The sequence below is a fragment of the Aedes aegypti genome, chromosome 1 (genome assembly GCF_002204515.2).
Source record: "Aedes aegypti strain LVP_AGWG chromosome 1, AaegL5.0 Primary Assembly, whole genome shotgun sequence".
In the NCBI taxonomy this organism is placed as follows: domain Eukaryota; kingdom Metazoa; phylum Arthropoda; class Insecta; order Diptera; family Culicidae; genus Aedes; species Aedes aegypti.
In genome coordinates this window covers 32,407,436-32,425,354 of record NC_035107.1, presented here as the reverse complement: position 1 = coordinate 32,425,354, position 17,919 = coordinate 32,407,436, and the positions used below count along the sequence as shown (strand labels likewise).

The 17,919-nt window shown below is 36.6% G+C and overlaps 1 protein-coding gene across 8 annotated transcripts in view; it reads left to right on the top strand.

Moving 5' to 3' along the window:
* The window catches only part of LOC5572256 (signal transducer and transcription activator), a 331,142-nt gene that overhangs the window by 289,441 nt on the left and 23,782 nt on the right, over window positions 1-17,919 (top strand). For 4 of the 8 annotated variants that reach the window (XM_021839336.1, XM_021839337.1, XM_021839335.1 and 1 more), the window contains one exon: window positions 3,393-4,265. The exons of the other annotated variants lie outside the window; for them this stretch is intronic. In XM_021839336.1, the coding sequence (XP_021695028.1) occupies window positions 3,393-3,918 (526 nt within the window). In that variant the 3' untranslated portion in view covers window positions 3,919-4,265. Of the gene's footprint in view, window positions 1-3,392; window positions 4,266-17,919 lie in introns of those variants that run through there. 8 annotated transcript variants of the gene reach the window in all.

The following is a 17,919-nucleotide window of genomic DNA, read 5'->3' as shown; positions in this document are numbered from 1 at the left end:
ATCTGTCCTGCTCGCGAGTAAATGAAGCTTAGGTGATTTTTACTCACACCAAGCCTGTTCGTGAGTCTGTCATGTTTGTTCTGCGTGAGATGCTTCGTGACGCAAATTTTTCTAGAAATTTTGCGTCTTCGGCAAAGTTGTTCGTAATTACATACTCTACAACTTTGCCGAAACTAAGAAATCACTAACTTAATCTTTTGATTTTTTTTTATCTTACTTTTGGGTGGTTTTATCAGCTAACTTATAATACCAAAAGAAGCGCCTTTTAAAATCAAGAAACTTTATCGAAGACACCAAACATCTAGAACCAACAGTTCTGAAGTTATTCTATTTTGATCGTGAAATGGATGAAATAAATCAATCTTTAAAACTTTGATCTTTCAATACCTCTAGACATATACTCAAAGGAGTTGTCGAATGTCCTTGTACTCAAACCATTGTAGATTCTATTTGAGTGATCCTCATGGATATCAATCATATTCCTATGCTTTCTAAAAATTACTGGTTACGCTTGTAGATCATACGACTTTTACTCAAAGGAATAATTGTTTCACCTTACAGTCGTTGGACTCAAAATATGATCGCGTTTTCATGATCACTATTTCCACATGTAGATCACATTCAAGAATTTCTTGAATATCCTTAAACAGCCGCAAATCGTGATAAAACAAATCAGAATGTTCGCTTACGCTTATATATCTTGAAGGAGTACCTCAAACAGACGAACCGAACCATTATGGATATGAACCTTAATCATTTACTACATATGTAGATCTAAAAGCATGTAGTCAAAATAGTTCTTGAATAGCCTTCAACAGACGTTGAACTTATTACTCAATACATCAGAAATAAATTAATCAATGGGTTTCACCCTTATACGTAAATCCTCGAGAGGGATTCCTTGGTTTGATTACGTTTAGAGATCAAAAGATCTGTGTTCTCCCGCTTTCAATTTATTGATGAGGTTTCCAGTCCATGACTGGATCGCCATAACTGTATTGTTAAGGAACACAGTAAGGCAATAGTTCATTTAGGTTCTCGCCAGAAACTCATAATTGATTCCGACCAAACAACCCCCAAGTAATCCGCAACTCTGGTCAGGAGTGCACCGAACAAATCAGCTTAGAAAATCTCACCTAAAAACTGCCAAGGATGCTGCTGGGAATCTGTCAAGACGTCTGAGAGGATTTCAACAATAAAATCTTTCAAGAAACTCACCGACGGTGTTTTCAGAAATCCAGGAGGATCCACAACGAAAACTTCCCTGGAGTCCAAAAGGGGTCACTGTCAAAAATTGGCTGTAGATTACGACAGGCAACCATCGAAAATGTGGGAAAGATGTCCCAATGATCTCGTCAAGAATCTGTTAAAATTGTGGGATGAATACCACCCAGAATCTGATCATTGATCTGTTTAGCAACTATTCCATACCTTGTTACTTTATACCAGTTGCCCAGAGGGTTTAGATTTCACAGGTCCTCACCCAGTACGTACATCCAACGTAGACCTTCCACGAAGTTGTCGATCTCTACCTTGTGCCAAGCTGAATATTATTTTTGCATTCTTCGTTCTGATATACGCAGCCCACTGAAGTCTGCCGTATTTGATCTGTATGACATTTTCTCAGGCAAACTTCAGGAAACTACGATAGATGTACTTCAAAATCCAACGAGATCATCACAGGAATTCCATCATTTATCTGGAAACCTACCACGGACTACAATAAAGATCCACCGAACATCTCGCCAAGCTTGTTAGAAATTCCATCAAGAATCTTGTCACCAACGACAAGAGTCTTGTCAATATGCGTGTAACATCTCGAAAGGATTAAGCCAATATATAACGCACTTAGGATTCGATCAGATCTAATGATTGCATAAGACAGCATCTAAATGCTTATGATTCAGACGTTTCTAAATACAGGTAAAGTGGTCCAAAATGCCACTTTAATGATTTGCGCCGTTTTCTTGTAATAAGACCCACATTTTAGGGCCATTCAAACACTAACAGGAACTTCAAGAACATGAACAGAAAGCTTCTCTCAAATTTGAGCTTATTCATGGTTTTGAATTGTGTCGAAGAGTTGATTGAAAAATGCGACATGGGTAAATCGTTGATTGTTAAATGGCTAAAATATTGAACACGCCATAAAGATTACACGGATTGTTTAAGAATAGACAATTACCCTAGTTTAAATTGACCCAATGGGTGAGGTAGAACGCCATTTAGTATGGAGAACTAAGAGTCAGCAATCAAGCTCCTCCATGAGTTTCTACCGTAGCATGGAAATTCTTCTTCTTTAGTCATATTAGCGATAAACCTTACGACGGCAAAAAACTGAAAAAATGATTGAATTTTACCGGGAAATTAAAGGAAAATCTATAAATTTATCTCCAAAGCCGCAACTCTTAGGTAAACATATTTTGACATCATTTAGCAAAGAATACAAATTGGATCCTTCTAAGAGTAATTAAACGAGTAAGACCATTTTATCCCATCAGTGCATATTGGGTCATGTTCACTTAAGCCTTTCACTGGATGCTTCAAAGAAAACCATACATTTTTCTTTTAACGAATGAGATTATTCCATTGGCTACCGTATCTCCTAACGGTAAAAACATGGAAATGACGCTTTTGAAACTTTGAATCATTGGCAGAGGCCCTTTCCGTTAACGATTGTGAAAAAAAATCAGAGAGTTATATAAGGGGTTTAGCAAACATATCTCTTACACCGAGACCCTTGGATCGAATCCCATCGCTGAGACTGTCACCTATGATCTTAAGGTTATAAGGAAGACTCCATTCAGGGCTAGTTCTAAATAAATATTTATTACACCTTTGGCGTTTATCGTTCTTGGAAAACCACATTTCAGTGGAGTTTATTGTGTTTGAAGTTGAACCAAAATGTTGATACCTTTCGTTGAAATACCTGATACTGTTTTGTGCTTGCTTTCTAACCTTTAACACAATGTTACAAACAATTGAAGATTAAGACATAGAGAGAGTGCAGAGAGTGACCAACATAACCTCCAACCAATTGGCGTTGAAATCGTTCATTAGCCCGCCATCATCGCCACATCCACCCATGCGAGTATTTTGTGTTTGTCCTCAGTGCCACACCTGTAATGGGATACAGCGTTGGGCGCGCGTCTAATCAATAACTCATGTTTCCGTTTTGTGAGTGTCCTGTTGCGCCACCGCCTGCCTGCTGCGATCATCCATTAAAACCCATACCTCCATACTCCAAAATGCCACTCAGCACATCTTGGGATCCACGCTCTTCTAACGCATCGCCGCCCGGGTATTCCATTCTCGCTTAGCCAACGTCATTAGCTGCTTCGTGCATCCGATGGAAGATTTTCTCATCCTATGCTTTTCCGATTTACCGAAAGGATCACCGACGTCACGTTCCGGAGCGACTCGGTGCGGCCCACTTACTTCCCGGAGGCACGCTACGGAATGGGACACAACTATGCCGCCAGCTACTCCGGCAGCAATATGAGCTCTCCGGCCCGCTCGCAAACCTCACCAATGGGACCGCCACCAGGGCAGGAATTGCCCAGTCCCACCAGCGTGGGTAGTCCACCTCCAGCGCAACAGCTGCCGGCCTGTGTTGAACAGTTCAACAGCGCTGCTGCCGCCGGCAACTCCACCTCCGTGGCAACAGACTCTACACTACCGAGTGAGCTACTCCAGCCGGGGGCCACCGGATCGCTAACCCTGCGCACCTCTGCCACCGAGCATATGCCCGAGGGCTTTTTGGAGAATATACTGTCCGACTACCAAGGGCAAGAGCTGGACGACGTGTCGATGGCTCAGTTGAACACCAACAGTTTCTACACGGTGACGACGATGCCGCAATCCAGCGGTGGTTCCAACGCCGCCGCCAGTAGTCCGGCCATGGCGAATGGGATCTAATTGAGGGTGAAGAGGAGGCGCAACGTGGACAGACGGAGCATATCGCAAGAATGTGATAGATCACACGGATCAGACACGAACCGACGAATACCTACAAACGACTTCCTCGTGCGAAAAAAAGGTGCATCTAGTGCGGTTCTAGTTAGTTGATTGTCGCAATCGTAACGTTTGTAGTCGGTATAGCAATAGGCTTAGTTGGATTTGCATCAATATTTGTTTCCCTATCACATTTTAGATCAAGAATTCTACTTTCACAACGGATTCGAGTTACTACTCATGCATTACAGCATATGCTTTACTTAATACTTTTAGTTGAATAAAGATAATGCAAGTTTTGACAATTGTTTCATTTTCGTTTTTTTTTGTTTATCGTTACCTTGTTCTCGTTTTACAAAATCAAGTTTACTTGAATTATAACAATCTTAAATATATCAGACGATCCAGTCGAAATGTAGCATGATGTGTGGTAAGTGCTTCTAGGATAATGCTTTTCACGAACAGCTGAAAGAAGAACGCTAGACTACTAGGAAAATTAATAATAATTTAAAATTAGTTCTCGTTTATTTGGTTTCCAATACCGTACTATCTCTAGATCGGCTCACTCATATTCAAGAGCGGAATCCTATGAATGGTTCATGAGTAAGTCACCTATCACTTGTATACTCTGAACAATGTTTAGTGCACGTTTAGAAAAACTTATTGAGAAACTAGTTCCTCAAGCCAGCGTCTAATGGAAAGTTAAATTTTAAAATGTTTGCCCCCTTATGTTTGTGCGTCGAACAAAGAGTTTGAAGGATCTTTTCCAGGCCAGTTTACTATTTCTCCAACTTGAAATTTAAACATAAAAACAGGAAACCAAATTTAGTACTTATGATTCAAATCACGCCTGTCAAATCTCTGATACAATATTGTGTGACGGACCAAGTTTTTTTAGTATAGCAATTTCAAAATTTTTGAAAGACAAATGAATTCGATAAAAGTACTCTTTTGGAGGGATTGAAAATATGTATTTATCTTGACGAAGATTTTGTGAGAATTTTACTCAGAATTTCGTAAGAACTTAGATTTCGGATCCTTTTATAAACTCTGCCGATAATCCTGTGAGTATGTTGTCTATGATTATATGAACATCATTCTAAGAATGCTGTTAGAAATTTTTCATTGGATTTTGTCAGAATCTTTTTTTGTATTACTTGGAAATCCTGCCTATGATTTTCTTAGAATACTGAAGAAAATATTGCAAGAATTCTACGCAGGATAGTCTGTCAGAATCCCATCAAGACTCATTTCAAAATCCTAGAATCTGAAGATGTTTGTCCTGCTCAGAATTCTTTACCAAATTCTTTGAAGTTTGTGTGCAAAATTCCTCCCGAGATAATATATCATATTCGGTGATGAATAGGATTATGTGAAATCCTACTACAGATTCTGTGACAATCTTCCCCAGCATTTTGCAAAAAATATGGCTAAGTTTTTTTTTGTGAAATGTATATGAGAATTCTGCCTAGTTTTGTCCTAAGCTATTGATTAGCCTGTTTGGTATAAATTTCATGATCAGGAGTTTGAGAGAATCCACCAGACTGTTCACTGAGAGATATCGAGTTAAAGATCTATCACTTTATGTCGAAAACATTTGTTCGAACTTCATATAAAATCAATTTTGTCTGAACGTTTGATGTTTCAATACACCAAGAAACCAAGAAAATGTTGTAGAATTAAACGATAATGTAAGAAAACATCCAAAGTAAAAAAGCCTAAAATTGAAGAATCTACAGTTGTAATAATTAGCCTTGGAATGTTCAAAAATCAAGTTGGTAGAGCGTCTAAAGAACCAGATATGAGAAGGGTCTCCAAGCTCTTCGCGGGCCGCACCAAATGAAACTGTATTGTACTGAATTCGGTTTTCATTTACTTGTAACAATAAATCGATTTTACGGATTTCGGTGAAGTTTTTACCGGAAACTGAAAAAAAAATACCATATTCGTTAATTTAGACTACCAATTGCTGTTGAGATTTCTCCGAAATCCGTCAAATAATTAAAGTGTGTACCTTCACTTCAGATGCGTAGCTTGATTTTCATTTTGTAATTGGTTTTGAATGCATTCTGATGCATTTTCTTTGAAACAATCGGTTTGAGGTTTGTAGGGGGAAGTCCTCTATGCCCGGACACTTTTTGTTTTTTGGTAAAATTTCAAAATCTACATTGTATAGTATCAAAAATTCACATTATTTTAAGTAAAAACTCGTATGAGAACAAAAATAAACCTTTACAATTTATTTTTATGATGGATTGCATTATGTACCAAAAATGGCGTGCACTGAAATGTGGCCGGACACTATGTCCTCTATGCTCGGACACTATGATTTTCACCGTCAAAATTTACATCAAAACCACAGAAAGGCCTAGGGGTGCTTCGTATGTCAAGCAAATGGCTTGTGAATGCCTTGTGGGTTCAATCTTTGCATGATGTACAGCGTATGAAGCATATCATAGGCGAGATCATAGGTCATTTCCATAAACTACTTCTTGATCAGCGCCATAGATCGATTCGCCACATCAGTGTATGTTGCATTAGCGGTTGCTCGTTTCCAGATGAAAATGTCTTCCGAAATTCAACGCGTTTACAGTTCTTCACAATTTCTTTGTCAGCTCAAAGGTTGAAGTGTGCTCTTACGTACTGTCAACTCTCCCTTACTCGACCTTCGTATCTCAATATCTAGTTAGAGAACCATAGTAAAATTTGGTGTTCATGGCTACCTCCATGGTCCCTTGAATCGCATATTTGCACTGGTTTAGTATTTATCCTGTAACACGATATCTCCTTAACTCGATGGTCCCTTCATTATCGAGTTATAGAGAGATAACTGTACCGTCAAACGGGGTGACTTACAACACTTTTAAACTTCTATCAACCAAAACCATGATCTAAACATCATCTAAAAATCTAAATTTCTTTTGGAACTTTTAATGGCCGGCCCACCTACAGAACGGGATGACCGAAGATTGAATCGAATTATTTTGTCATATCAAAAGTCATCAAAACGATGATTTTTTTAAATGTCCTTATGCGGGGTGACTTGCAACACTCAATGCTAATTTAGTTTTTGCCTACAAAATGTTGATATTTTTTATTAATCACACTTGTTAAGTATTGTTATTCATGTATTTTAGGCATTCGAAACAGTACAAGAGCCTTTTGAATACATTTTTGTAAGACAATAATTGAGCTATTTTTGTATGGGAAAAATATGTGTTAAATCATCAAGGTCCAATATCTTAACTGAACAATGTTTTTAATGGGTGTTTGTTGCTGATTGGTGTATTATTACTCATTTGATTATAAAGTAGACCTAACACAAAAGTTTTTCACTTTCATAAAACTCTAAATTTCTTGAAAATAAAGTGTTGCAAGTCACCCCGCATAGGTGCATATTTATAAAAAGGATTTTTATTAAAAACTTGTTAATACAATTTCGTAAAATAAAATTCGTCATATTATCACTAATTAGTTATAGAAACACCATGTAGAGTATTACTGTTGTAAATTAAATCTATCTCATGTTTTTAGTTCACGATTTTGAACCTCCATCAAGTATCAGTTTTAAGACATTTTAAAGAATTATGTTTAATGTATAAAAATATTTATGATAACAGCTTTAATAGTGACTCTTACTTGACTTGTGTGTCAAACGTATTGAAGCACTGATTTGAAATTAATTTTATTTTGAAATTTGTGTTTTATAGCGAAATTTAGTTGTAAATTACAATGTGTTGCAAGTCACCCCGCCGTTGTAAGTCACCCCGTTTGACGCGCTCATTTGCCTTAAAAGCATCATATTTATGGCACTTTATAATTGAGGACCGAAAGTTTTGTTATTTATGCTTTATTTTTGTTGCTGGTTGTTTTTTGTACCCTACATTTATGAAAAAAGTGAATTATAAATTAGATCCGAGTTATTAAGTTTACATTTTCACTGTCCGGTCATAGAGGACAAGAGGTGTCCGGCCATAGAGGACTTGCAATGGTTTACAAAAAAGGGTGCTTTTCTTTGAAATCCTACAATTTCCAATAAATGTTGCATTGTGATTGATGCAAAACTTACTGAAGTCAACGTACGGAAACAATTCAGGTTAAATTATAAGAAACATTTTTGGCTACACTTGTATGAAATTTTCTCGTTTCACTTTTTTTTGGTAGATCGTATCAGAATGAAACTTTTAACAGCTACTGTTTGTTTACGTTTGGACATGAAAACGTCATAGTTTGTATACACTGCAAAAATGTGTTTTGGTATCATCCTGGAATACTAAAATCCTTATATCATTATTCGTTTTTGGAAAATTCAAACTGTCCGGCCATAGAGGCTGTCCAGCCATAGAGGACTTCCCCCTAATTAGAACAATTGTCTTGTTGATTGCATTTTTTTTAATTTTCAGAATAACATGCACAATAATAAATTTCTGATCAAGCTTAAACAAAAGCTGTTGCGAAAGTGTCAAATTAGTCATGAAACTTGATTTTACTGAATCATAGACTGGATTCTTACTAAATTTTTGGCAAATTGGCTTGTTTAGGGGTATCTAGTTTCTAACATATTCTGAATCTACGTTAAAAATTGAACTGGAATCCGAAGTTTCACAATGTTCCTACATTACATCAACCACAATTGCTCAACTGCTTTGTAACCGATTTCTTCTTCTTCTTCTTGGCATTACGTCCCCGCTGGAACAGAGCCTGTTTCTCAGCTTAGTGTTCAATGAGCACTTCCACAGTTATTAACTGAGAGCTTTCTATGCCAAAGTTGCCATTTTCGCATTCGTATATCGTGTGGCAGGCAAGCATGGGAAACATTCACTCGAATATGGACCAATGCACGGGTTCACTAGTTTGACGTTTGGGCGGTGCCGAATTCACTCGTTGCCATGGTCACGTAAATAACACGGCACCGCTTAAACGTCAAATAGTGAACTCATGCATTGATCCATTGCGTTTCTCTCGCTCACTTCCACAAGAAGTCAAGAGTCCAGTTGTTAATTACACCTATCGTTTGTCTGGTGAGTTGCACGCTTACTGTCAATGATGATGTCACGCTACACGATAAGTGTTCATCTGCAACAACCAGACAGCTCACCAATCCACCGCGAGGTGGATCGTGCTGAGTTGTTGAGTTGAAGGAGAGCGAAAGAAGGAAGGCACAAAAGTCTGTTTGACAGCTCTGCAGAAAGCGCGTGCGCACGGAAAGAGCGCCAGTTCGGCTCGATTTGCAATGATCGGTTATTATTATTATTTTTTCGCTATTGGATATTCTATGGTTTGGTTGATCGATGTTAAAGTTTGTTTTAAAAGCAGCTCCACTTATTTTGAAACATATTGCCGTGTACAATAGTAGACAACACAACTAATTTAATTAAAATAATTTGAAATTATAATTAGTACATATACAAAAGGGGAAGAACGTTTAGGCTGGTTGTGCATTACGATAAAATCTCTTAACATAAGCAATGCTTGTTGTTGGTTCTTGTGGAAGGATCAACATGTTCGGCTTAACGAATCTTATTTTAAATATCGAATAACACCACATGCAATTGAACAAAAAGGATGTGATTACAATAGACTTTTGATATTTTCAATTCTGAACCACCGCAAAAAAAAAAAATATTGGGAATCAAAATTCTCCTGAGAGGGATGATGTGGGGGAGGCTCATTCTAATTAATATTGTCGTTCAATTATGGGGATAAATTAAAATTGTTATTGTTCTATACATACTTATTTATTATAATTACCTGTAAATATTGATACAGCACAATTGAAGTATTTAAATATCAAATAGCAAACATAGATATGGTCCGTGTTCAGACAGACTGAACCAAGTGTTTTTTTTCAATCGAGTAAGAAAAATGTACCCCAAACATGTGAAACATCAAAATATTATAGATATTTACTGTAATAATGGAACTTATCTATTTGATCATACATTTGTATCAAAATAACATGGAAGATTTAAAATTGATGGAGTTCTTTACGTATCCTTAGAGCTCCAAAATTCATCTAGTCTGGTCTGTCTAAACACCGACCATATGATTCTCAAAAACTCATGAGAATGGTATTTTACTCTTTGAACTGTTATTTAATTTGGATGTGTTTAAAAGATTTATAAATTTAATTTATTATTGATGTTACGAGCTATGTCTGTAGTTAAACTTAATGCTACACAAGAAATATATTTGAATCAAAGTATTTTTATATATAAATCATATGAAAAAAAAAATATTCCAGAAAGTACTCTAGAATTCTTTGGGAGCGTCTCCCGGGATTCTTCCTTAAATCATTCATGAATCCTTCAAATCCTCTCTGGGATTGTTTTGCTGAAAATCTTGAGATTATTTCTGAATTTTCTTCCAGATATCGCTTTGGGATTCATCTAAAAAAAACGTTACCATTCCGGTATTACTTCTGAGATTCTTTCGGATATCCCATTGCGATTATTCTGGGCATCTTTTTGGATTTTTTTGCAGAACTCTGTATGTGATTTTGCGTGTATCTCCTTAAGGATTACTTTTGAAATCCAGGAAATTAAATTCTTTGAAATTCTTAAAAATTGTTTTCGAAATACTATGGAAGATTTTACCATAAATCCTGATGCAATCCATTTGGATATTTAAAGAGGATTTTATCAAAAAATGTACGACTCTACTAGAAATTCTTCGAGAATTCCTCCGAAAATAACTCTAGATTTTTATCCGGAAATACCTTGGTATTCTTATGAGAATGCCTCTGGTATTCTTCCAAAAATGACTTGAGATGCTTTCGGAAATCTTTCTGAAATTCTTCAAGAAATTCCACTGAGATTTTTACGCCAATATCTTTGAAATACTCCTGGGACTCTTACAAAAATCCTGTTGGAGTTTTTTTTCGGATATCTTTCTATTCTAAATTTTTCAATAAATTTTGCTGGGATTGTGCTGTAAAACCTGCTAAGATTCATCCAAAAATACGACTGTCATTCTTCCGGATATCATTTAAGAATTCCACCGGAAGTTTTCGTGAGATTCAACCGTAAATCGTTCTGGTATTTTTCAGAAATTCCATTGAGATTCTTAAAAATATCCGTCTGAAAAATTTTCTGAGAATTGTTTTGGGATTATAGAAGGATTTCCAGAAGAGTTCCAAGGCAATTCACAGAAACATCACTTCTGTATGAAGGATTATCGTTAATATCTGAAATAATCCCATGAGAATTCTAAATCCAAATTACAGTGATATTCAAAAGAATCCCAGAAGTTATTTCGCCAGAATCCCTGAAAGATTTAAAGGATATTCACAGACATCCAGAAGATTTCATGAATATTTTCCAGAATAATTCCGATGTCCAGATAAACTGCAGAAAGATTCATGGAATAATTTCAAACGGGATTTTCGGAATCATTTGAAAGTAACTTTTAGAAGATCCTCAGAAAAAGAAATCAGTAATCAAAGTAATCGAAAAAATCTCATTATTTCAAGCAATGCTCGTTGGTTCATGTCGAAGGATCAACATGTTCGGCTTAACGAATCTTATTTTAAATATTGAATGACACCACATACAATTAAACTAGTATGTGATTACAATTCTAAATCACCGCAAAAAAAATATTTAGAATCATAATCCTTCTGAGAGGGATGATGTGGTGGATGCACATTCTAATTAAAATTGTCGTTCAATTATGGCGATAAATTAAAATTGTTATTGTTCCATAAATACTTGTTTATTATAATTACTTGTAAATATTGATACAGCATATAAAAAGACATTGGTCCAGAAATTACTCCAGAATTCTATGGAATTTCCCTCCTGGGATTCTTCCTTAAATCACTTATGAATCCTTCAAAACCTCTCTGGGATTGTTCTGGAAATCTAAAGATTATTTCTGATTTTTCTCTAAGTTCTTCTGGAAATCACAGAATACTTACAGATATCGCTTTTGAACTCATCTAAAAAACATCGTTAGCATTCCGGTACTATATCTGAGATTCTTTCGGATATCCTTTGTGATTCTTCTGGACATCTTATTGGAATATTTGCATAAATCTGTATGTGAGTTTGCGTTTATCTCCTTAAGGATTACTTTTGAAATCCTGGAAATCAAATTCGAATCGAAATTCTCGAAGATTCTTTCGGAAATTCAATGGAAGATTCTAACAAAAATCCTGATGCAATTCTTCTGGATATTTTTAGAGGATTTTGCCAAAAAATGTACTACGACTCTACTACAAATTCGTCGAGAATTCCTCCGAAAATAACTCTGGCCTTTTTCCGGAAATACTTCTGGGATTATTATGAGAATACCTCTGGTATTCTTCCGGAAATCACCTGAGATGCTTTCGGAATCCCTTTAGAATACTTTCGAGGATGCTTCCGAAAATCTTTCTGAAATTATTCTAGAAATGCCACTGAGATTTTTACGTCCATATTCTTGAAATTTGTCTGGGACTCTTTCAAAAATCCTGTAGGAAATCTTCCAGATATCCTTCTAGCATTCTTTCGGGAAGCCTTCTGGGATACTTTCGAAAATCTTTCTGAGGATCCTTCAAATCCTTCTGTTAAGGATTCTTGCAGAAATTCTTCCCGAATTACCTCTAGACTCTGGGAGTTTCCTGAATTTTTCAAGAAAACTGTTATTATTTCGACTATCTCTCTAGGATTCTTTCGGAAATTCTTCTACAATACCCCCAGATTTCTTTCTGTTATCCTGCTGGAGGACTTCAAAACATCTTTCAAAGATTCTTCCAGAAATTTTACTAAAATTTTTCAAGAAATTCTGCTGGGATTCTTCCGTAAAACCTGCCGAAATTCATCCGGAAATACGACTGGAATTCTGCTTGAATGATAAGCATTCAAGAATTCCACCGGAAGTTTTTGTGGGATTGAACTGTAAATTGTCCTGGTATTTTGTTTAAATACATTGAGATTCTTAGGGAAAAATATACAGGATTCTTAAAAATATCCTTCTGAAAATTCTTCTGGAAATTGCTTTGGAATTAAAGGAGGATTTCCGGAAGAATCTCAGGTCGATTTACAGAAGAACCACAGAGAAATCACTAAAATATTATCAGGGAGATTTCTAAAGGAATTATTTTAAGGATTCTCGTAAATTCCTGAAACAATCTCAGGAGAATTTCGAATGGATTTTGAATGTTTTTTTACAGTGATATCCAAAAGAATCCCAGAAGTTATTTCGCAAGAACCCCTGAAGATTCAATGAAAAGTCACAGACATCCAGACGATTTCATGAATATTTTCCAGAATAATTACGATGTCCAGAAGAGCTCCAGAAAGATTTACGGAATAATTTCAAATGGAATTTCCAGAGCCATTTAAAAGTCACTTTCAAAAGATGCTCAGAAAAAGAAATCAGTAATCAAAGAATCTCATAGGTATTTTTTTAAAGTCCCAGTGACTGTCCGGTAGTTTTCTTGGAGGATTTCCATTTGAAGTCAAGAGGGATTTTCAGAAAATTCTGCCAAGGATTTAAGAAAATTTTCAAGGAAAATCAATGATAAATCACGAAAAACAAATCAAAAACACTTCCTTATGAATTTCCAGAAGAATCACAGAGTTTTTTTTTCTCAAAAAATCTTAGAAAAAAATTCTAAAGAATCACGAAGGAATTTTCGGAATAATTCTGGATATACAAAATTATCTCAGGCAGAAACAATAAAATCAATAGCAATAAATCTGTAAGAATATAAGAAGGATTTCTGTAAGAATATAAGGAGGATTTACAAACAATTACAGAGGAATTTTCGGATGATTTCCATAAATAAAGATTTAAAAAAATCCCCGTCATCTGGAAGATTCATAGCAGGATTTTCGGAAGTATTCCACAGGGATTTATGGGAGAATTCCATTGGGATTTACAAAAGAATTCCAGAGGAATTTCCGAAAGAATCCCAAAAATTTGCACGGAAGAAAGTGAAGTGAAATAATAGATTTTTTTGATTATAGTCTCAGGCGTCTTTCCGAGAGTATTCTAGAATAATAGGTATAATCTAAGACATTTTTCGGAAAGAATCTCAAAGGGATTTTGAAGAACTTTCAAAGAGTTTCACGGAAGAAATACTGAAGAATTACGAGGAAAATATCAGAATTTAAATAATAATTTCGATTGGATTTCCAGAAGAAATCCCGAGAAATTTTGTGAGAATCCCCGAACCCAGATTTTTAAAATAGATTCCATTACACTTGAAAGCAATCATTAAATCATTTTCGGCAGAATTCCAGAATTTTACGGCAGAATTCCAGAATTTTACAGCAGAATCCCGAAAGGATTTCCATAATAACCCAAGATGGGTTTCTGGGATAGTCCAATAGGAAGTTCCAAGGAGGTTATTGGAAAAATCAGAGCGATCAAAGAAATAACTACATATAATAATTTCAGAAGGGTTTCTGAAAGAATCTCAGTGAATTTTCAAGATGTCCTCTAGCAACACAACTAATATATACTAATATTTAGAATCTCAATACTTAATTATAAATTGCGTTAAGGTGATTATAGAACAAAGCCACACTTCAAATTTTCAAAAGCACAAGACTTGAGAACCAAACAGCTCTCACCGTTGAAAATGTATCCCATTAGTCACCACCAGCAAGCAAGCAGATTGATTGGTTTTCAACGCAAACTGTTGTCAGATTCTCCAGTCTTATGCCCTTGTTAGGCTTCGTTTTATAATCACCTTAAGCTGAGTGTACGCCATCCAGTTTGGGGGCGGATTGACGGTATCGAAGTGGATTAAAAACAATTATAGGAGAACGTGTGGAAAATACATATGAACTGCGCAGAATACATCAGACCGATTTAGCATTGCTGCGCACTTCTAAAAGCATTTTATTTTTATTAAAATGTTTGATAATAGTAGAACGACAATGATCATCAGTTGATTTTCCGCTACTGTTTTTTTTAAATCACAATTGTTATTTCTTTCCGTGCACGCGCTCGGGAAATGAATCTGGCCATGGTGCAACAACCGCGCTACATTCGATGAATCCTATGCGACAAAAATTGTCGGCGCTATCCGTCAAATTCGCTCACCAAAGCTATTTTGGTGACTTTAACATCACAGCTAAGAGCGAGATTGCCGTTTCTCCAACCAAGCGGAGTGTTTCAATTTCCAATGCGCTTTCTTCTTGTTCGCCGAGCGACAAGTTAGACATAAACGGCAACAGAATGATTCACTACCGACTCCTTGTGCCGAAGGCATCCGATTGCTGTAGCGAATGATTCTTTACATTCCGATCCCGCACGAGTGGCATTCGTGTTTGAGAGCTGAAGAGCGTTCACTGACTGGGAATCCACAAGGCGAAATGATTCAGTGAACGCAAAATCTGTACATTTCGCAGGAAGCTTTCAGTGATTGAATGGCGAACGCGTTCTTTCGTGTCCCCCATTCAAGAGCGGATAGGTGCTCTCTCCGCTCCGTATATCTTTTAATTTTGGTTTATTTCAATCGTTTGCGATTCGTCGGGATTGCGCTCACCCTAGTAGCGTTCGGCAGTCATTGAACCTTCGGTGGCAGCAGATACTTTGCAGATATTTTATCGGTAGCGTTCGGGTGAGTGAGTGAATTTTCCTATGTTTGGTGGCAGGGACGATGATACTACTCTATGCCCAGGGAAGTCAAGGCAATTTCCATTATGAAAAGATCCTGGACCGACCGGGAACCGAACCCAGACACCTTCAGCATGGTTTCGCTTTGTAGCCGCGGACTCTAACCACTCGGCTAAGGAAGGCCCCGATTCATAGGGTTTTTTTCGTGAGCAATAAGTTCATTTGATTAAACTTCAAACAAACAAAAAATGACCTTCATTGGATGAAAAACAACTGAGGAACTGTTGTGAGAGAAAAGTGGTTGGTGTCTAATAAGAGAACTGACTGCAACTGATTTTGCTGTAGTACATATTACTTCAGAAGAGATTTTACAAAGAGTTCAATAAAGCGATCAGCTCAACCTCTAACATCATCAGTACAAATGTGAATTGAACTGGTCATTTGAATTAATCAGTAACATAATTCTCTTGGAAAAGACGGGTCTACTGCATCCGCTTCAGTTTATGAAGCTCCACGTTCTTTTCCTCCAGAATAATTCGACACCCTTCGTTGAACCATTCGATCCTAGTCTCCGTCCAACGTACAATGTTCCCGCCATGCGATGTTGACGACTGTTGTGATTGTACTGCAAAAGCCCTCAAGAGGGGCTTCAACAAGCAAATTCCCTTCTGGCAACGTTTGCTCAAGATGTGGGGCGTATGCAGTGGTGAGATCTGTCTGCTTCAATCGCTTAAGATCATCCCAAGGCGGGCGTCGGTACCGTTCGTTTTTAACTACAGGAAGTTTGAGGCGCAGTTTTATCATAAAAAGGTAGTAGTTAGAATCGATGATAGTACTACGATAGATTCTGACGTGAGCAATGTGTTTTGCAGCAAAGAAGCAGGAAGTATGTTTCATTATAAATACATTCAATTGTGACAGCAATTGGCATATCCAAACGTCTGAAACCCGTTTTTGATTTTTTTGAGCATGTTAACCAATCATTGATTGCGTTAGCACAGCGATCTAAGCCAGGCACTTGTAGAGGCACATGTGCTCTGGCGTCACCAATGGAGCTGACACTACCTAATAGCAAACTCAATTAGTTCATAGGTAATACTACAGTAACTTTTAGTTTATAATGCTGACCTCTTTCTTTAAGAAGCAAAAGCATGTTGCGATATTTTCTACCTCTAGAACCAACACGCTATTGCTGTGTATGACAAGCGAGGTTTTTCCACCTGTGTTATACAGAATACAACGCAACCACTGTACTGTTGGAACAGATATAATATGGGAATTTCTTTCTGAGTAAACCATCGGTTTATACAATCATATTGCTGGCACACTGGAACAGGAAAATACGATTTGACCTGTCTGTCTAGCCGGTATCTTTCCTAAAGTGAGTTGTTTGTAAAATGCACATTGGTATACCTTTATTTCCTATCTTCGCATGTCTTAAGTATTGCAGTAAGTCAAAACGTCCAGCAAAACTGTGTCAAATCACTACATTTTTACGATAAAATTTTAAACATACATAAGCACTCTTACGCACGAATCCAAAATGTGAGCGAAGAAAATATGATTTTACAAAACACCAAACACAACAAAACTGCCAAAAACATGACCTTCCTTACATCGTTCCAGCACACATAACTTTTTTTCTCCCACGTCGAATATTGTTGGCCCCATACCAACCTTTTCCAAACTCCATGCAATTTTGCCCAATCTCCATTGTTTTAGAATTGTTGAAGAAATTCCAGCGAAACATTTGGAGGAGTTTCTCCATGATGTAACATTTTTCAAGCATCTCCAGTTTCTCCTGAAAATTATCCGGGTCGCTGCGGTACAAAGAAAAAGAACTACACAAATTCATAGATTTTTGTTGTTGTTTATCAATTTGTTATCTAGAAATAGATGTGAACAAAAAAACAACCTCACTGGTTGTAAAGGCAAGCAGTTTGATCTTTGTTTTGTCAAATTTGTTACTCATATTTTTTTAAATACAAATGATAACAAAAGTTGATCAAATAAATGATTCTAAAGACAGCACTGGTAGTAGGGTGCTTTTTAGAGACTTAGTCTCTACTTTAATGTAACTGTCTAAAAAGTCTCTATTTTTCATGGAAGGTCTCTAAAGTATCTATTTTAACCAAAATGGCTCTTGCATTGAATTCTGATGCAAAATTGTACAGGCTCGAAAAAACCTTCTCAGATTCCCAGGAAAAAAGCTTCAGGAATTATCACAGTGATTTTATTTAGAATACTTTCAGGGATCTCTGCAGAAATTCTTCTTGAATTTGTCTTTTAATTCTCTCAGAAATACTTCGAGCAATTTTTCAACGGATGCTTAGAAGAATTTCTTTCGAATTTGCCCCAGGAAATCCTTGAGAACTATGATGCTACTACTTTCAGTAATTTCCTTTCCTTTTT